The sequence below is a fragment of the Dendropsophus ebraccatus genome, chromosome 4, assembly GCF_027789765.1.
Source record: "Dendropsophus ebraccatus isolate aDenEbr1 chromosome 4, aDenEbr1.pat, whole genome shotgun sequence".
In the NCBI taxonomy this organism is placed as follows: domain Eukaryota; kingdom Metazoa; phylum Chordata; class Amphibia; order Anura; family Hylidae; genus Dendropsophus; species Dendropsophus ebraccatus.
In genome coordinates this window covers 2,052,341-2,074,981 of record NC_091457.1, presented here as the reverse complement: position 1 = coordinate 2,074,981, position 22,641 = coordinate 2,052,341, and the positions used below count along the sequence as shown (strand labels likewise).

General features: G+C 47.6%; 1 protein-coding gene across 11 annotated transcripts in view; it reads right to left on the bottom strand.

The window, feature by feature from the left end:
• SOX6 (SRY-box transcription factor 6) overlaps positions 1–22,641 on the bottom strand; it is a 425,495-nt gene that overhangs the window by 212,912 nt on the left and 189,942 nt on the right. For all 11 annotated transcript variants that reach the window (XM_069964997.1, XM_069964998.1, XM_069964999.1 and 8 more), the window contains one exon: positions 20,982–21,192. In XM_069964997.1, coding sequence (XP_069821098.1) covers positions 20,982–21,192 — 211 coding nt within the window. The remainder of the gene's footprint in view (positions 1–20,981; positions 21,193–22,641) is intronic.

Genomic DNA, 22,641 nt, shown 5'->3' with positions numbered 1-22,641 from the left:
AGAGACAATGTAACACACCATCAGAGACAGTGTAACACACCATCAGAGACAATGTAACACACCATCAGAGACAATGTAACAATCCATCAGAGACAATGTAACAATCCATCAGAGACAATGTAACACACCATCAGAGACCATGTAACAATCCATCAGAGACAATGTAACACACCATCAGAGACAATGTAACACACCATCAGAGACAATGTAACACACCATCTGTATCAATGTAACAATCCATCAGAAACAATGTAACACACCATCAGAGACAATGTAACAATCCATCAGAGACAATGTAACAATCCATCAGAGACAATGTAACACACCATCAGAGACAATGTAACACACCATCAGAGACAATGTAACACACTATCTATCAATGTAACACACCATCAGAGACAATGTAACACACCATCTGTATCAATGTAACACACCATCAGAGACAATGTAACACACCATCAGAGACAATGTAACACACCATCAGAGACAATGTAACACACCATCAGAGACAATGTAACACACCATCAGAGACAGTGTAACACACCATCAGAGACAATGTAACACACCATCAGAGACAATGTAACAATCCATCAGAGACAATGTAACAATCCATCAGAGACAATGTAACACACCATCAGAGACCATGTAACAATCCATCAGAGACAATGTAACACACCATCAGAGACAATGTAACACACCATCAGAGACAATGTAACACACCATCTGTATCAATGTAACAATCCATCAGAAACAATGTAACACACCATCAGAGACAATGTAACAATCCATCAGAGACAATGTAACAATCCATCAGAGACAATGTAACACACCATCAGAGACAATGTAACACACCATCAGAGACAGTGTAACACACCATCAGAGACAATGTAACACACCATCAGAGACAATGTAACACACCATCAGAGACAATGTAACACACCATCAGAGACAGTGTAACAATCCATCAGAGACAATGTAACACACCATCAGAGACAATGTAACACACCATCAGAGACAATGTAACTCACCATCAGAGACAATATAACAATCCATCAGAGACAATGTAACACACCATCAGAGACAATGTATCATACCATCAGAGACAATGTAACACACCATCAGAGACCATGTATCAATCCATCAAAGACAATGTAACAATCCATCAGAGACATTGTAACAATCCATCAGAGACAATGTAACACACCATCAGAGACAATGTAACACACCATCAGAGACAATGTAACACACCATCTGTATCAATGTAACAATCCATCAGAGACAGTGTAACACACCATCAGAGACAATGTAACAATCCATCAGAGACAATGTAACACACCATCAGAGACAATGTAACACACCATCAGAGACAATGTAACACACCATCTGTATCAATGTAACACACCATCAGAGACAATGTATCATACCATCAGAGACAATGTAACACACCATCAGAGACAGTGTAACAATCCATCAGAGACAATGTAACAATCCATCAGAGACAATGTAACACACCATCAGAGACAATGTAACAATCCATCAGAGACAATGTAACACACCATCAGAGACAATGTAACACCATCAGAGACAATGTAACACACCATCAGAGACAATGTAACAATCCATCAGAGACAATGTAACAATCCATCAGAGACAATGTAACACACCATCAGAGACAATGTAACACACCATCAGAGACAATGTAACACACCATCAGAGACAATGTAACAATCCATCAGAGACAATGTAACAATCCATCAGAGACAATGTAACACACCATCAGAGACCATGTAACAATCCATCAGAGACAATGTAACACACCATCAGAGACCATGTAACAATCCATCAGAGACAATGTAACACACTATCAGAGACAATGTAACACACCATCAGAGACAATGTAACACACCATCAGAGACAATGTAACACACCATCTGTATCAATGTAACAATCCATCAGAAACAATGTAACACACCATCAGAGACAATGTAACAATCCATCAGAGACAATGTAACAATCCATCAGAGACAATGTAACACACCATCAGAGACAATGTAACACACCATCAGAGACAATGTAACACACCATCAGAGACAATGTAACACACCATCAGAGACAATGTAACACACCATCAGAGACAATGTAACACACCATCAGAGACAGTGTAACAAACCATCAGAGACAATGTAACACACTATCTATCAATGTAACACACCATCAGAGACAATGTAACACACCATCAGAGACAATGTAACACACCATCAGAGACCATGTAACAATCCATCAGAGACAATGTAACACACCATCAGAGACAATGTAACACACCATCAGAGACAATGTAACACACCATCAGAGACAATGTAACAATCCATCAGAGACAATGTAACACACCATCAGAGACAATGTAACACACCATCAGAGACAATGTAACACACCATCTGTATCAATGTAACAATCCATCAGAAACAATGTAACACACCATCAGAGACAATGTAACAATCCATCAGAGACAATGTAACAATCCATCAGAGACAATGTAACACACCATCAGAGACAATGTAACACACCATCAGAGACAATGTAACACACCATCAGAGACAATGTAACACACCATCAGAGACAGTGTAACACACCATCAGAGACAGTGTAACAAACCATCAGAGACAATGTAACACACCATCAGAGACAATGTAACACACCATCAGAGACAATGTAACAATCCATCAGAAACAATGTAACACACCATCAGAGACAATGTAACAATCCATCAGAGACAATGTAACAATCCATCAGAGACAATGTAACACACCATCAGAGACAATGTAACACACCATCAGAGACAATGTAACACACCATCAGAGACAATGTAACACACCATCAGAGACAGTGTAACACACCATCAGAGACAGTGTAACAAACCATCAGAGACAATGTAACACACCATCAGAGACAATGTAACACACCATCAGAGACAATGTAACACACCATCAGAGACAATGTAACACACCATCAGAGACAATGTAACACACCATCAGAGACAGTGTAACACACCATCAGAGACAATGTAACACACCATCAGAGACAGTGTAACACACCATCAGAGACAGTGTAACAATCCATCAGAGACAGTGTAACAATCCATCAGAGACAATGTAACACACCATCAGAGACAATGTAACACACCATCAGAGACAATGTAACAATCCATCAGAGACAATGTAACAATCCATCAGAGACAATGTAACACACCATCAGAGACAATGTAACACACCATCAGAGACAATGTAACAATCCATCAGAGACCATGTAACAATCTATCACAGAATGTAACAAACCATCAGATAAAATGTGACAAATCATCAAAGACAATGTAACAATATATTGAACTATTGTATTGTACAATTTCATTTGTACCAACAGTTCACAAACAAAATTTCATGTAGGAAATTTAACAGCTGAGCAACAACAATGTAACAGCTCAGCAGCAACAACATAACAGATCAGCAACAACAATGTAACAGCTCAGCAACAACAATATAACGGCTCAGCAACAACGCAACAGCTCAGCAACAACAATGTAATAGCTCAGCAACAACAATGTAACAGCTCAGCAGCAACAACATAACAGATCAGCAACAACAATGTAACAGCTCAGCAGCAACAACATAACAGATCAGCAACAACAATATAACGGCTCAGCAACAACGCAACAGCTCAGCAACAACAATGTAATAGCTCAGCAACAAAATAATAGCTCAGCAACAACAATGTAATATCTCAGCAATAATGTAACAGCTCAGCAACAACAATGTAACAGCTCAGCAACAACATAACAGCTCTGCAACAACAATATAACGACTCAGCAACAACAATAACGTAATAGCTCAGCAATAACAACGTAATAGCTCAGCAACAATGTAATATCTCAGCAACAACAATGTAATGTCTCAGAAACAACAATGTAAGCTCAGCAACAACAACGTAACAGCTCAGCAACAATGTAATATCACAGCAACAGCAACGTAACAGCTCAGCAACAATGTAATAGCTCAAAAACAACAATGAATGTCTCAGTAACAATAATGTAAGGGCTCAGCAATATCAATGTAATAGCTCAAAGAACAACAATGTAATGTCTCAGCAACAACAATGTAACAGCTAAACAACAATGTAATAGCTCAGCAACAATATAAAAGCTCAGCAACAACAATATAACTGTTTATCTAGACACTAAATAATCTAACACAAATACCTTCTTTTATTAGCAACCATAAAGAAAATGTAAATGGCTGACCCCCAGCGACCACTTTCCACGACCGTTTTCAAAGAAACATTATGTGAACACGAATCCGCTCCGGCTGTTTTTTAATAAATTATATAATCTGCACCTAAATATCCCCTATAGGGGCAGAGTAAGCCCTGCCCACCCTATGACTCACCCATTCCATATGGAGAAGCTCCGCCCCTAAAGATCTCTCGATGGCAGAGCGCAATCAGAGCCTTATAGATGTCAGTAGGAATTAATTGCGCAGGCTTCAGTTACCCTGATGGCCGTGCAATTTACCTTCTGTGACAGCCGCAAGACGAATGCACAAATAGCCCATGCCAGAAAGTGCTGGAAACGCTGCAAGATTATAACCAAAAGCAAAAAGCGCCCGTGCCAGAAAGTGCTGGAAACGCTGCAAGATTATATCCGAAAGCACAAAGCGCCTGCGCCAGAAAGTGCTGGAAACGCTGCGAGATTATATCTGAAAGCACAAAGCACCTGCGCCAGAAAGTGCTGGAAACGCTGCAAGATTATATCTGAAAGCACAAAGCACCTGCGCCAGAAAGTGCTGGAAACGCTGCAAGATTATATCGGAGGCCCAAAGCACCCACGCCAGAAAGTGCTGGAAACGCTGCGAGATTATATCCGAAAGCACAAAGCTCCCACGCCAGAAAGTGCTGGAAACGCTGCGAGAATATATCCAAAGGCACAAAGCGCCTGCGCCAGAAAGTGCTGGAAACGCTGCGAGAATATATCCGAAAGCGCCTGCGCCAGAAAGTGCTGGAAACGCTGCGAGATTATATCCAAGGCACAAAGCGCCCGCGCCAGAAAGTGCTGGGAACGCTGAGAGATTATATCCGAAAGCACAAAGCTCCCACGCCAGAAAGTACTGGAAATGCTGCGAGATTATATCCGAAAGTCACAACACAAGAAAAAGAAACAAGAAACTTTCTGGAGACATAAAAGGTGGAGAACATGTGCGAGGTGTCACGGCCCACTCATCCCCCGTCCGTGTCAGCCTGGATACAAAAGTCCCTGACCCCCGGCAGTGAGAAGGACTGCAGCCTCTGTACATCCTCCCATTCACTGACAGCAAGCAGAGATCCTGAAGAAGAGCAGAGGAACACGGACAAAAACAGACGTCACCCGAGGATATACACAGCGAGGGAAGTGATACTGTGCACTGTGCTCATATACACAGCGAGGGAAGTGATACTGTGCACTGTCCTCATACACAGCGAGGAAAGTGATACTGTGCACTGTCATATACACAGCGAGGGAAGTGATACTGTGCACTGTCCTCATACACAGCGAGGGAAGTGATACTGTGCACTGTCCTCATACACAGCGAGGGAAGTGATACTGTGCACTGTCATATACACAGCGAGGGAAGTGATACTGTGCACTGTCCTCATACACAGCGAGGGAAGTGATACTGTGCACTGTCCTCATACACAGCGAGGGAAGTGATACTGTGCACTGTCCTCATATACACAGCGAGGGAAGTGATACTGTGCACTGTCCTCATACACAGCGAGGGAAGTGATACTGTGCACTGTCCTCATACACAGCGAGGGAAGTGATACTGTGCACTGTGCTCATATACACAGCGAGGGAAGTGATACTGTGCACTGTGCTCATATACACAGCGAGGGAAGTGATACTGTGCACTGTCCTCATATACACAGCGAGGGAAGTGATACTGTGCACTGTCCTCATATACACAGCAAGGGAAGTGATATTGTGCACTGTCCTCATATACACAACGAGGGAAGTGATACTGTGCACTGTGTTCAATATACACAGCGAGGGAAGTGATACTGTGCACTGTCCTCATATACACAACGAGGGAAGTGATACTGTGCACTGTCCTCATATACACAGCGAGGGAAGTGATACTGTGCACTGTCCTCATATACACAGCGAGGGAAGTGATACTGTGCACTGTCCTATACACAGAATCCTGCTCCACACTGATGAGGGGCAACACCATGAAACAGCTGTATGTGGATGGATACCTGGCCTTGGTTTATCCCTTGTCATGACATTGACTTATAGGGCCACTTCTTATGGTGGATTTGGTGGTTTCCCTACAGGAGCCGCCCCTTGGCCGGGTCCTCCCCGGAGGGATAGCTGCCTGGTCCTGGGTTTTGAGACTCTTAGATGAGGCTCCACAGGCTCTTCTTTTGCATATTCATGTTTCCCAGGGGGCAATGCACCTAGGACTTCACTGCATTGAGCGCTTTCACTAGCAGCCGGCGGTGTTGTCGTTTGGCTGGTCTCCCTGAGTTCAGCAATCTGTTTCTCTTATACACAGTAAGGGAAGTAATACTGTGCACTGTCCTATTCACAGCAACGGAAGTGATACTGTGCATTGTCCTTCTATACACAGCAAGGGAAGATATACTCTGCACTGTCCTATAAACAGCGAGGGAAGTGATACTATGCACTGTCCTATACACACAGCAAGAGAAGTGATACTGTGCACTGTCATTAGATACACAGCAAGGGAAGTTATACTGTGCACTGTCACATACAAAACAAAGGAAGTTATACTGTGCACTGTTCTTATATACACAGCAAGGGAAATTATATTGTGCACTATCCTCATATACTGAGGATTACACCCAGCATACAGGACAGGAGAAGTGGTACTGTGCACTGTATATATATATATACTGAGGATTACACCCAGCATACAGGACAGGAGAAGTGGTACTGTGCACTATATATGTATATACTGAGGATTACACCCAGCATACAGGACAGGAGAAGTGGTACTGTGCACTGTATATATATATATATATATATATATATACTGAGGATTACACCCAGCATACAGGACAGGAGAAGTGGTACTGTGCACTATATATATATACTGAGGATTACACCCAGCATACAGGACAGGAGAAGTGGTACTGTGCACTGTATATATATATATACTGAGGATACTTACAGCTGAGGATTCTAGGGCTGGTATCAGATATCATATCCTTCCGTACATTATAATGCACACGCGGGTAAATATTTACATTCCTCTCCATATTATCTATAGGGCAGGAATGTGGAGATTTGGGTGGATCACCCCTCTAAGCTCTGCCTGTCAGGGTGCGGGATACGAGATGTTACAGGTAGTTCCCTTCTGGCGGCCGATCACCGGGACTTGTGCACTAGTTTTGCAGCAGTGTCATGTCTTGCTTTGTGGCGTCCTGTGGCAGGTATGTGGGGGGTGACCCCAGAGTGGAGGCCTCCGCCATGGCAGCGGCTAATCTTAGGCTCAGTATCTGGCTGGGAGTTAATAGCAGATATTCATTAGGAGCGGCACGCGGTAATAAATTATAATAATTCCTAACAAGGATGAAATTACTGGGTACCTCGGCGAGAGGCCGTCTCTCTAAACACCCTATAATCTAGCTGTCACTTCCAGAAATCTCTTCCCAATCAGCCTCTCACAACACTCTCATTTATTCATCACCGGCAAATTAATAAAAGGTGCAAAGAATGGCGACAGAATTCATCATTACTAAATTATACGGCAGAAAATGGTAAAAAAAACTGAAGAAAAGAAGCGGCGACTATTACGTTATAAATAACCGCCGCGCTTTCATCCACTCGCAGGATCAGAAAGGTGCGACGCTCTGCAGATTTCAAACGTCAATGATCTGTCACAATCTGCTAAACATGCAGGTGACCAGCGGGAGGGGGATGGGCAGCGGCGGCTCAGCACTGCTTCCTGTCAGCGAACGGAGACATGTCCACCCAGCCAGGGGGCCACACCTCGCTGTCAGCAGTCCTCTCTCTCTCGGTCTCAGCAGTCCTCTCTCTCTCGGTCTCAGCGGTCCTCTCTCTCTCGCCTCAGGGTCAGCAGTCCCCGCTCTCTCTCTTGGTCTCAGCAGTCCTCGCTCTCTTGGTCTCAGCAGTCCCCGCTCTCTCTCTTGGTCTCAGCAGTCCCCGCTCTCTCTCGGTCTCAGCAGTCCCCGCTCTCTCTTGGTCTTAGCAGTCCCCGCTCTCTCTCGGTCTCAGCAGTCCCCGCTCTCTCTTAGTCTCAGCAGTCCCCGCCTCTGTCTTGGTCTCAGCAGTCCTCGCTCTCTTAGTCTCAGCAGTCCTCGCTCTCTTAGTCTCAGCAGTCCCCGCCTCTCTCTTGGTCTCAGCAGTCCCCGCTCTCTCTCGCTCTCAGCAGTCCCCGCTCTCTCTCGGTCTCAGCAGTCCCCGCTCTCTCTCGGTCTCAGCAGTCCCCGCTCTCTCTCGGTCTCAGCAGTCCCCGCTCTCTCTCGGTCTCAGCAGTCCCCGCTCTCTCTCGGTCTCAGCAGTCCCCGCTCTCTCTCGGTCTCAGCAGTCCTCTCTCCCTTGGCCTCAGCTGTCCCCGCTCTCTCTTGGTGTCAGCAGTCCCCGCTCTCTCTCGGTCTCAGCAGTCCTCTCTCCCTTGGTCTCAGCAGTCCTCGCTCTCTTGGTCTCAGCAGTCCTCACTCTCTCTTGGTGTCAGCAGTCTTCTCTCTCCCTTGGTCTCAGCAGTCCCCGCTCTCTCTTGGTCTCAGCAGTCCCCGCTCTCTCTTGGTGTCAGCAGTCTTCTCTCTCCCTTGGTCTCAGCAGTCCCCGCTCTCTCTTGGTGTCAGCAGTCTTCTCTCTCCCTTGGTCTCAGCAGTCCCCGCTCTCTCTTGGTCTCAGCAGTCCCCGCTCTCTCTTGGTGTCAGCAGTCTTCTCTCTCCCTTGGTCTCAGCAGTCCCCGCTCTCTCTTGGTCTCAGCAGTCCTCTCTCCCTTGGCCTCAGCTGTCCCCGCTCTCTCTTGGTGTCAGCAGTCCCCGCTCTCTCTCGGTCTCAGCAGTCCTCTCTCCCTTGGTCTCAGCAGTCCTCGCTCTCTTGGTCTCAGCAGTCCTCACTCTCTCTTGGTGTCAGCAGTCTTCTCTCTCCCTTGGTCTCAGCAGTCCCCGCTCTCTCTTGGTCTCAGCAGTCCCCGCTCTCTCTTGGTGTCAGCAGTCTTCTCTCTCCCTTGGTCTCAGCAGTCCCCGCTCTCTCTTGGTGTCAGCAGTCTTCTCTCTCCCTTGGTCTCAGCAGTCCCCGCTCTCTCTTGGTCTCAGCAGTCCCCGCTCTCTCTTGGTGTCAGCAGTCTTCTCTCTCCCTTGGTCTCAGCAGTCCCCGCTCTCTCTTGGTCTTAGCAGTCCCCGCTCTCTCTTGGTCTCAGCAGTCCCCGCTCTCTCTTGGTGTCAGCAGTCCCCGCTCTCTCTTGGTGTCAGCAGTCCCCGCTCTCTCTTGGTCTCAGCAGTCCCCGCTCTCTCTTGGTCTCAGCAGTCCCCGCTCTCTCTTGGTCTCAGCAGTCCTCTCTCCCTCGGTCTCAGCAGTCCTCTCTCCCTCGGTCTCAGCAGTCCTCTCTCCCTTTGTCTCAGCAGTCCTCTCTCCCTCGGTCTCAGCAGTCCTCTCTCCCTTTGTCTCAGCAGTCCTCTCTCCCTCTGTCTCAGCAGTCCCAGCTCTCCCTCGGTCTCAGCAGTCCCAGCTCTCTCTTGGTCTCAGCAGTCCTCTCTCCCTCTGTCTCAGCAGTCCTCTCTCCCTCGGTCTCAGCAGTCCCAGCTCTCCCTCGGTCTCAGCAGTCCCAGCTCTCCCTCGGTCTCAGCAGTCCCAGCTCTCTCTTGGTCTCAGCAGTCCTCTCTCCCTCGGTCTCAGCAGTCCTCTTTCCCTCGGTCTCAGCAGTTCAATGTAAATGAGAAAACGCCGCCCTCACACACTGAATTTCTTCTCACCAGAAAGCTTTACTGAATACAACTTTTCAGGATCCATAATGGTGTGTACTACACAATGTGCGGGCCCTTAAAGAGGCAAAGTAAGCTGGGGCCCCATAATCTGAGTAAGAGGTGAAGCCTCGGATGAATAAAAATCCATCCATTATTTATTACCCTGAAAGGCTTTTACTAGAAAGTGTGATATGTTTGTCAGGCCCTGGCCGGCTGCCCGAGGATAAGACGCGTGCAATGCCTGCCCGCAGGATGGCACGGGGTGTGATTGGCAGGGAGCAGAGGGCGCCTTTTGATGGTGCAATCTAATAAGCCGTTCCAGCTCCTGTCTGTTCGGAGTGATGGTTCCACATTACCTATCCGGACTTGAGCAGCACGCTGGCGCTTCAGACGAGGACACCGGTTGTGAGAATGAAGATTGGCCAAGGCGAGCTGGATGCTATTAGTGGAGGATACAGGAGGCGAGTGATGTGCGGCCAGAGCCAGACACTTATGGGGATTCAAAATCTGATCAGTAAAATATGGATCAGTGGAGCTTGTGACGCGGGGCCAGGAGTGAGCGGTGACATGTCCGCGCCTCATCCCCCAACCCCCGGGACCACAGAACATGGACGCGCTTCAATGGAAGAGGAGGCTTCAAAAACTAACTAAAAAAGAATCAACGATCCTATAAAACCGTAAGCCAAACTACCAGACCAGAACCGCCACAAGGTCCACAACCCGACAGATCCGTAAAGGACACCAAACCAGTGACTGATGCACTGGGATACAGCTATAACCAGTGACTGATGCACTAGGATACCGCTATAACCAGTTACTGATGCACTGGGATACAGCTATAACCAGTGACTGATGCACTAGGATACAGCTATAACCAGTGACTGATGCACTAGGATACAGCTATAACCAGTGACTGATGCACTAGGATACAGCTATAACCAGTGACTGATGCACTGGGATACAGCTATAACCAGTGACTGATGCACTAGGATACAGCTATAACCAGTGACTGATGCACTAGGATACAGCTATAACCAGTGACTGATGCACTGGGATACAGCTATAACCAGTGACTGATGCACTAGGATACAGCTATAACCAGTGACTGATGCACTAGGATACAGCTATAACCAGTGACTGATGCACTAGGATACAGCTATAACCAGTGACTGATGCACTAGGATACAGCTATAACCAGTGACTGATGCACTGGGATACAGCTATAACCAGTGACTGATGCACTGAGATACAGCTATAACCAGTGACTGATGCATTAGGATACAGCTATAACCAGTGACTGATGCACTAGGATACAGCTATAACCAGTGACTGATGCACTAGGATACAGCTATAACCAGTGACTGATGCACTAGGATACAGCTATAACCAGTGACTGATGCACTAGGATACAGCTATAACCAGTGACTGATGCACTAGGATACAGCTATAACCAGTGACTGATGCACTGGGATACAGCTATAACCAGTTACTGATGCACTAGGATACAGCTATAACCAGTGACTGATGCACTAGGATACAGCTATAACCAGTGACTGATGCACTAGGATACAGCTATAACCAGTTACTGATGCACTAGGATACAGCTATAACTAGTATCTGATGCACTAGGATACAGCTATAACCAGTGACTGATCAATATAGAGATACAACCCCCATGCTTTATACTGCAGCACTGGGATACAGCTATAACCAGTGACTGATGCACTAGGATACAGCTATAACCAGTGACCAATATAGAGATACAACCCCCATGCTTTATACTGCAGCAATAGGATACAGCTATTACCAGTGACTGATCAGTATAGAGATACAACCCCCATGTTTTACACTGCAGCACTAATATACAGCTATAACCAGTGACTCATCGGTATAATGGAGAAGACTGGAGAGTGGGTGGGGATGATGAAGATGGAGAAGAGAAGACTGGAGAGTGGGGGGGATGATAAAGATGGAGGAGACTGGAGAATGGGTGGGGATGATAAAGATGGAGGAGACTGGAGAATGGGTGGGGATGATAAAGATGGAGAAGACTGGAGAGTGGGGGGGCAATAAAGATGGAGAAGAGAAGATGGGAGATTGGGGGGATGATAAGGATGGAGGAGACTGGATAGTGGGGGGGATGATAAGGATGGAGGAGTCTGGAGAGTGGGGGGGATGATAAAGATGGAGAAGAGAAGCCTTAATAAACATGTGATGCCCACCTAATAGCATGTACCTAACCAATACAACATGTTACAGCAAGACCAAAGAGATCCAACACTGGCAATCTGTCAATGGAAATCCATCACCGGAGGTCAATCACTACAGATCTATCACAGGAGGTCAATCACTACAGATCCATCACCGGAGGTCAATCACTACGGATCCATCACCGGAGGTCAATCACTACGGATCCATCACCGGAGGTCAATCATTACAGATCCATCACAGGAGGTCAATCACTACAGATCCATCACAGGAGGTCAATCACTACAGATCCATCACCGGAGGTCAATCATTACAGATCCATCACCGGAGGTCAATCATTACAGATCCATCACCGGAGGTCAATCACTACAATCCATCACAGGAGGTCAATCACTACAGATCCATTACCGAAGGTCAATCACTAAGGATCCATCACCGGAGGTCAATCATTTCAGATCCATCACCGGAGGTCAATCACTACAATCCATCACAGGAGGTCAATCACTACAGATCTATTACCGGAGGTCAATCACTAAGGATCCATCACCGGAGGTCAATCATTTCAGATCCATCACAGGAGGTCAATCACTACAGATCCATCACCGGAGGTCAATCACTACGGATCCATCACCGGAGGTCAATCACTACGGATCCTTCACCGGAGGTCAACCACTACGGATCCATCACAGGAGGTCAATCACTACAGATCTATCACAGGAGGTCAATCACTACAGATCCATCACCGGAGATCAATCACTACGGATCCATCACAGGAGGTCAATCACTACGGATCCATCACAGGAGGTCAATCACTACAGATCCATCACAGGAGGTCAATCACTACAGATCCATCACCAGAGGTCAATCATTACAGATCCATCACCGGAGGTCTATCACTACGGATCCATCACTGGAGGTCAATCATTACAGATCCATCACCGGAGGTCAATCACTACAATCCATCACTGGAGGTCAATCTCTACAATCCATTACCGGAGGTCAATCACTAAGGATCCATCACAGGAGGTCAATTACTACGAATCCATCACAGGAGGTCTATCACTACAGATCTATAACTGGAGGTCAATCACTACAGATCCATTACCGGAGGTCAATCACTAAGGATCCATCACAGGAGGTCAATCTCTACAATCCATCACCGAAGGTCAATCACTACAGATCAATCACCGGAAGTCAATCACTATAGATCCATCACTGGAGTTGAATCACTACAGATCTATCACTGGAGATCAACCACTACAGACCCCTTTTTGAAGAGCAGTCCCTACAAACCCGTTGTTGATCACCTATTACAGACCTGTTGTTGGAAATCAATCCCTACAGATCCATTGTTGGAGATCTGTTGGTGGATACCAATCCCTATAGATCCGTGGATGGAGATCAATCCCTATAGATCCATGTATGGAGATCAATCATTACAAATTAGTCATCAGAGATCAATCCCTACAGATCCATTGTTGGAGATCAATCCCTATAGATCCATGGTTGTAGATCTGTTGGTGGATACCAATCCCTATAGATCCATGGATGGAGATCAATCCCTACAGATCCATGTGTGGAGATCAATCACTACAAATCAGTCCCCAGAGATCAATCCCTACAGATCCATTGTTGGAGATCAATCCCTATAGATCCATGGTTGGAGATCTGTTGGTGGATACCAATCCCTATAGATCCATGGATGGAGATCAATCCCTACAGATCCATGTGTGGAGATCAATCACTACAAATCAGTCCCCAGAGATCAATCCCTACAGATCCATTTATGGAAATCAATCACTACAGGTCTATTTTCGGTGATCAATCACTACAGATCCGCTGTTGGAGGTCGATCACAACAGATTCGCTGTTGAAGGTCGACTACTACAGATCCAATGTTGGAGATCGATCACTATAGATCCGCTGTTGGAGGCCGATCACTACAGATTCATTTTTGGAGGTCGATGACTACAGATCTGTTGTTGGCGGTCAATCACTACAGATCTATTGCTGGTGACCTGTTGCTGGACATCAATCACTACAGATTGTCAGATCAGTTGCTGATGATCCATCGCTGATCACATGTACGGTTATTCTTCCACTGACAGGTCGCTGAGCTGATTGGTGACAATCCTGTGAATATTGGATTATGGTGATGTGGTTCACAGACCACTGTGACCTGAAGGGTTAATAGTGCGGCATCTGATTAGCAGCGTATGCGAGCAGTGCGGGTCATTATGCGGTGAAGCCTTTTTCCGTAGGTGCTGACATTTTGCGTCCTGCTCTCGGAGTCTTTGCAGAAAATAATAGATTTGCCCTGTGCAGTAAATAAGCGCCGGACGCGGCGTTGTTATCCGTACTTACTGCTGGACCGGGTCTAATGGCGCTTTTACAGGTAAGGTTACTATTCAGTCTAATGCAGTGCCCTCGGTGCGCAGAGTCCATTTTCATTCATTACCACGGTCAAAAGCACTTAAGGCACTTTCAGATCCTATTGGCGAACAGCGGGGACAGCGAGGCCAAATAACATCGCTGGGGAAACCTCCGCGTCCTCCTCAACAACAGGACGATCTCCGCCATAAGAGCCCTCCAGACGTCAACCATCTCACCAGAGAAGCCGGCCCCAACCCTTTCCTTACCGGGGGCTTGAAGACACGGCCAATCAGAGGCCCTTGTATCGGTGATGGCCGCCTCTATCATTCACCCGGCAACCGGAAAGCAAGGCGGATCTGCTGTGCGGGGAGAACCGGGTGATATCCGCATCACCTGGAGAAAACCGCACTATTCCATTCCGATTATTATTACAAATGACAGCCGGCACTGATCACTGACAGCCGACACTGATCACTGACAGACTGCACTCATCACTGACAGCCCATCCTGATCACTGACAGCCCACCCTGATCACTGACAGCCAGCTCTGATCACTGACAAACCACACTCGCTGATCGCTGACAGTACGTACAGATTGCTGACAGTCCATACTGATCACTGACAGCCCGCACTGAGCGCTGACAACAAGCAAAGGTCTTGCTAGTGAGAATGTTACACTGCACGTTATGCGCACAGGATCGGATGACACTGCTCACCGACAGCCCGCACTGATCACTGACAGTCAGCATTGATTGTTGACAGCCTACACCGATCACGCACTGATCACTGATAGCATGCACTGATCACTTCCAGCTAGCACTGATCCCTGACAACACGTACTGAACGCTCACAGTATACACTCATTGCTGACAGCCGGCACTAGTCACTGAAAGCTCGCACTGATCCTCTGCTCTGTCCCCTGCTGCATCCTCTGGCCCATCTTGTACCACATCCTCTGCCCCGTCGTCCTCTGCCCCGTCGTCCTCTGTTGCGTCCTCTGCCCCGTCCTCTGCCCTGTGACGTCCTCTGCCCCGTTGTCCCCTGTCTCATCCTCTGCCCCGTCGTCCTCTGTGGCGTCCTCTGCCCCGTCGTCCTCTGTGGCGTCCTCTGCCCTGTCACGTCCTCTGCCCCGTTGTCCCCTGTCTCATCCTCTGCCCCGTCGTCCTCTGTTGCGTCCTCTGCCCCGTCCCCTGCTGCATCCTCTGTCAGCGTATCAGCACTGAAGAGGTTTGTGATACACGGGGCGACGCTGCCAGATGAGACGCTGTTCCAGCTTTTAGTGCCAACTGTTCCATGAAGTGGCCCTGGCATCTCCTCTGAGGGGAATCGCTGGTCAACCCTCCCAATTAGACAGGAGATGAGCGCTGGGCTGGCAGCTAGTTGGCACAGAAGTCGATTTATGGAAGACGGATGCGACTGTCAGCGAGACGTCCGCGGGGTGGGAGAGCACGGCCCGACGCTCTCGCACAGACACCGCCGTCTCTTTTGTTCGGTTTGTACAGTTATGAGTCGCAGAAGTGCTTGGGGGTCGCAGGGATGTGACACCACTTTATTTATGTAACATTTTGTTGTCTCTAGACCCTCTAAATATCATTTACCGTCGCAGCGACCTTTCCGCTCCGCGTCCAGCACGCGAGGGAGAAGAGACAGATCTCAGAAATGTCAGGAGGGAACATCATCGATCAGATTCATCAAAGAGGCTATTATCTGCTGATCCTGATCGCCCGAACAGAGCACGGGACAACAAAACGCCGTCCACCACATCCACACACAGCATGCCCATGTAGCAGAGCCAAACCTATCACCTAACTCAGCTGCTACTGCTGGGCCTTGTAGTACTTGTAGAGCATCTACTGACGGGATGTAGCAGAGCTGAACAGGTGACATTACTGTGCGGCATCTGCTGGGCCTTGTTGTAATTTATTCTGTCATATTATAGCGGCTCCTGGGTATTAAGCAGTCATGTGACCTGATAAAGCGGTTCGGTCCCATGTTGGATGACGACCGATATGAAGCAGGGCAGGAGCAATTCTAGGGGGATCAAGACCAGTCCAGTGACCCCAACTTGTGCCTTCCACCTGCTGCACGAATACAACTAACAGCATGGCCTGATCCAACGCTCCAGGGAAAAGTGGCTGGTAGAGTGTAACCTTGCCGGATTATCAGGAGGTCTCTCCACATAACATTATTCCCTTTTTAGTGGGCCAGGTGCCGGATTATCAGGAGGTCTCTCCACATAGCTATATCCCTTTTTAGTGGGCCAGGTGCCGGATTATCAGGAGGTCTCTCCACATAGCTATATCCCTTTTTAGTGGGCCAGGTGCCGGATTATCAGGAGGTCTCTCCACATAGCTATATCCCTTTTTAGTGGGCCAGGTGCCGGATTATCAGAAGGCCTCTCTACCTTTCGCTGTGAGGATTCCGCGGCCCTGGTAGCCGGCGTCGGAGCATTCTCGGAGCTGGAGATGAGATGTTAATTCCCAGTAATGATGTCAATCTGTTGTGTGTGTGATAGATCCATTATTTATCGGAGAGCGGGCGGCTCGCGGTACTCAGCGGCGGCTGCGTGGGGAATTACAGTGCTGAGGCTTTATTATTAAACAGCTGCACATTATGCCGGGACACCTCTCCGCTCCGGCTAACAGACGGCCCCACCGCACCAGCACCACTTGACCATTTACTACCAGATTTTAGCAGCTGCGGCAAATTCTCCCCGGCACAAACCTGTTGACCTTCTCAATGGCGTCTCCTCCAGACGAGTTCTCATTAGCCGCTTTATTCTCGCCTCCGCTGGGACTTCCCTTGTTGCCTCTAATATGGGGGTTAAATATATTTGCTGCTCATAAACACTTTGTACTTCTCCCCGGAACGTTCTGTCTCATTGCAAACAGCGAGATATCTATGGGTTCTCTGCCCTGTCCCACTCCCCATATCCACCACTACCCATCATATCTACCACCACTATCCATTTCTACCACTACCCATCATATCTAACACTACCCTCCATATCTACCACCACTCCCCATATCTACCACTACCCATCATATCTAACACTACCCTCCATATCTACCACCACTCCCCATATCTACCACTCCCCATATCTAACACTACCCTCCATATCTACCACCACTCCCCATATCTACCACTACCCATCATATCTAACACTACCCTCCATATCTACCACCACTCCCCATCATATCTAACACTACCTATCATATCTAACACTCCCCATATCTACCACTCCCCATCATATCTAACACTACCCATATCTACCACTACCCATCATATCTACCACCACTCCCCATATCTACCACTAACCTCCATATCTACCACCACTCCCCATCATATCTACCACCACTCCCCATATGTACCACTAACCTCCATATCTACCACCACTCCCCATATCTAGCACTAACCTCCATATCTACCACTACCCTCCATATCTACCACCACTCCCCATATGTACCACTACCCATCATATCTAAAACTACCCTCCATATCTACCACCACTCCCCATATCTACCACTACCCATTATATCTACCACCACTCCCCATATGTACCACTACCCATCATATCTACCACTAACCTCCATATCTACCACCACTCCCCTATCTACCACTAACCTCCATATCTACCACTCCCCATATCTACCACTACTCCCCATCATATCTACCATCACTCTCCATATCTACCACCACTCTCTACAACTACCACCACTCCCCATATCCACCACTACGCTCCATATCTACCACCACTCTCCATATCTACCACTACCCTCTACATCTACCACCACTTCCCATATCTACCACTACCCTCTATATCTACCACCACTCCCCATTGCTACCACCACTCCCCATATCTACCACCACTCCCCATATCTACCACTACCCATCATATCTACCACCACCCATCATATCTACCACCACCCATCATATTTACCACCACTCCCTATATCTACCACTACCCATATCTACCACTACCCATATCTACCATCACCCACCATATCTACCACCACTCCCCATATCTACCACTATCCACCATATCTACCACCACCCATCATATCTACCACCACTCCCCATATCTACCATTACCCATCATATCTACCACCACTCTCCATATCTACCACTACTTCCCATATCTACCACCACCCATCATATCTACCACCACTCCCCATATCTACCACGACCCATCATATCTACCACCACTCTCCATATCTACCACCAACCATCATATCTACCACCACTCCCCATATTTACCACTACTCCCCATATCTACCACCACTCCCCATATCTACCACCACTCCCAATATCTACCACCACTCCCAATATCTACCACTACCCCCCCATATCTACCACTATCCACCATATCTACCACCACCCTCCATATCTACTACCTTCCATATCTACCACTACCCTCCATATCTACCACCACATCTTGAATGTACCACTACTCTGCATATCTACCACCACTGCCTGCATGTACCACCACCCTCCAAATCATAATCAATAATCATTACCCTGACACCATTATCCTCTATATCTATCACTACCCAACATATCTACCACCACCGACTATATGTACCATTACCCAACATATCTACCTCCTCAGCCTGCACATACCACTACCCTCCATATCTACAACCACTGACTACAGTGGTCCCTCAACATACAATATTAATTGGTTCTGGGAAGACCATTGTATGTTGAGATCATAACTCTATAGAAAGCTGATACTGAAGCCCCAAAATATCATCCCAAAGAAAAAAAAGCAGATAACTAATATGCATTGAGCAAACAATCAGAAATATGAGTTACTGCAAGTAGTTTCTATGTAGAAGATGAGAGTGTTTTCAGGGTCCTCTGCCATTCAGTCAGGTGCCCAAAGGAGCAACTCATCCTGGTTCAGGTAAAGCGCGGTACAGGACATGTAGTATCACACTGTACTGTAGAGAGAAGATGATGCCCACCAATCACTGCAGGCACTTCACTAATACTGGGATTTTACAGTTATAATGGCCACTTTTATTGGTCGATTATCTACTTATTCACATGTGTCGCAGATCCCGACTGTTTGTAGCATTGTGTGTTGTATGTTGAGTTTGGTCTGGAGTTACGATGGTCCATATCTACCTACTACCTTCTATCTCTACCCTACATATCTACCACCACCGCCTGTATGTACCACCACCCTCCATATCTACCAATATATCTACCACCCTCCATATCTACCACTACACTCTTTATCTACCTACTACCATCTATATCTAACCCTACCCTCTATATCTACCAATACCATCTATATCTACTACCCTCTATATCTATTACTACCCCCTGTAACTACCTCTCCTCTGTATCTACCATCCTGCATACCTTCATCTGCCACTACCCCTCTCCCCCCCAGCTCAGGAGTGCGGTCTTGTATTCTGCTGTGTATCTCTAAGCCGTATTATTCAACCTACAAAGAGAACTGGCAGCTCTGCAGACACACAGGACGTTTCATGTAAGCCATAGGGGTCTGTAACAAAACCTAAGCCCTGGCACTGTTCTGCCGTAGAGGAGAGGAATTGCTGTGGGTTCCCCACCAGGTTTTTATCAGTCAGAGTCTATAAACCTGGAAACACGTCTGTTTGATGTCAACCAGAAATTACTGTGAATTAGGGGACATTGTGCGGCATCCGTGCGCTGGAGGACAATGCCGGTAATTGATCGTCGCCGTCCAATCAAGAGAATTGACTCGAGAACAGAGCAAACCTGAAGAGCACTTAACAGAATGGAGGGAAAGCAATGTGACAACGACGCAACGCACCAATCCCGGGCCGAAGCTGTGAACTTAAAAGCCTTGGTGACAGCCGGCAACTGGTCACTGTCGCCTCCCAGGATCATTGTTAGGACTTTAATAAGACGAGCTGAGTCTGTTTTTTTTTTTTGTTTTTTTTTTTTTTTTACTATAGACACAAAATACTATTCATGGAGGACTGGCGCGTTTGGAGTGCCAAGTTACGGAGTGATGCCAACGTCCAACATACTAATACAGCTGTTGTTATCTGATCTGCGGCAAAGAACGGAGCGGCTGTCAAGGGTTAACTGTGTTTGCTATGATCCAGCTGGTCCGGGGCTCTATAGATCTGCAACGCATTTCAGGCCATTAACGTGGCGCTCGTGGAGGAGGACGGGAAAGTTACAAATTCACAAACAAACATCTCAATTCATGAGTCAAGTGTGTGCCCAGATCCAAGCGACCCCGGGATGGAAAGTCAAGCAATGCCAATGGAACAGATATCATTCATTGTGGATTTCCAAAAGCCGTCGTCATAGTAACGCGCCGAGAATTCATTCCCAGCTATCACCAATTAAGCACTTCTCAGCCTCTCCATATCCCACTCGCTTCTCCCGGAACAACAAGCGGCACTCACCCTCCTGCTCCGTCCTCGTCATCTCTTCCAGCTTCTTTTGTTTCAGCGTGTCCACAACATCGGCCAGGCTTCCTTTGCGTCGTTCTGGAGTCCCAAAGTTAACACTGTTCATAAGATCGCTGCGGTCGCGAGCCCCCTCGTCAGGCTTGTGTGGTGAGGTAGACGTAGTTCGGAAGGAATAGAGGGAACGTAATTTATTGCTGTCTGGGTCCTGTGGAAAGAAACATCAGCGTCAGAGATGAACCATGGAATGAGTAAGATGACAATGAACGGCCCACCTGAAAGAGAGTCACAACGTTACCAGTAGATGAGCACCGCGGGGGCGGGGCCTAATGTACACAATACTTGCTGTGTCATCCCCTCAGCAACACCGTAGAGGATATGGCTGTATAGAGTGAAGATACAGCCATAACTCCATTAAGGAGGCTATATACAGCATACAGACAGGTTGTAAAGGAGCCGGGATTATGGCTGTAGGGCCAAGATGATGCCCTATGAGTCCAGACATTTCTACAGCTTACTGTCTGTCCTCTACAATAATAAGAGATGGTCCCTGTGTGACCAGATCATCATCATATCAGAGACGATGTGTCACATGACCTCACCACCCGATCCCCCATCTCTACAGGAAGACCATGCGTCACCTAACCTCACCAGCCCGATCCTCCAACTCTACAGAAAGACCACGCGTCACCTACCCTCACCGCCCCAATCCCCCATCTCTATAGGAAGACCACGCGTCACCTAACCTCACTGCCCCAATCCCCCATCTCTATAGGAAGACCACGCGTCACCTAACCTCACTGCCCCAATCCCCCATCTCTATAGGAAGACCACGCGTCACCTAACCTCACCTCCTCAATCCTCCATCTCTACAGGAAGACCACGTGTCACCTAACCTCACTGCCCCAATCCCCCATCTCTATAGGAAGACCACGCGTCACCTAACCTCACCTCCTCAATCCCCCATCTCTATATAAAGACCACACATTGCCTAACCTCACTGCCCCAATCCCCCATCTCTATAGGAAGACCACGCGTCACCTAACCTCACCTCCTCAATCCCCCATCTCTATAGGAAGACCACGCGTCACCTAACCTCACTGCCCCAATCCCCCATCTCTATAGGAAGACCACACGTCACCTAACCTCACCTCCTCAATCCTCCATCTCTACAGGAAGACCACGCGTCACCTAACCTCACTGCCCCAATCCCCCATCTCTATAGGAAGACCACGCGTCACCTAACCTCACTGCCCCAAACCCCATCTCTATAGGAAGACCACACGTTGCCTAACCTCACCGCCCCAATCCCCCATCTCTATAGAAAGACCACATGTCACCTAACCTCACTGCCCCAATCTCCCATCTCTATAGGAAGACCACGCGTCACCTGACATCACCGCCCCAATACCCCATCTCTATAGGAAGACCAAGCGTCACCTAACCTCATCACCCCAATCCTCCATCTCTACAGGAAGGCCACGCGTCACCTAACCTCACTGAACCGATCCTCCATCCCTACAAGAAGACCATCTGTCACATGACCTCACCGCCCCAATCCTCCATCTCTACAGGAAGACCACGCGTCAACTAACCTCATTGAACCGATCCTCCATCTCTATAGGAAGACCTAGCATCACCTAACCTCACCACCCCA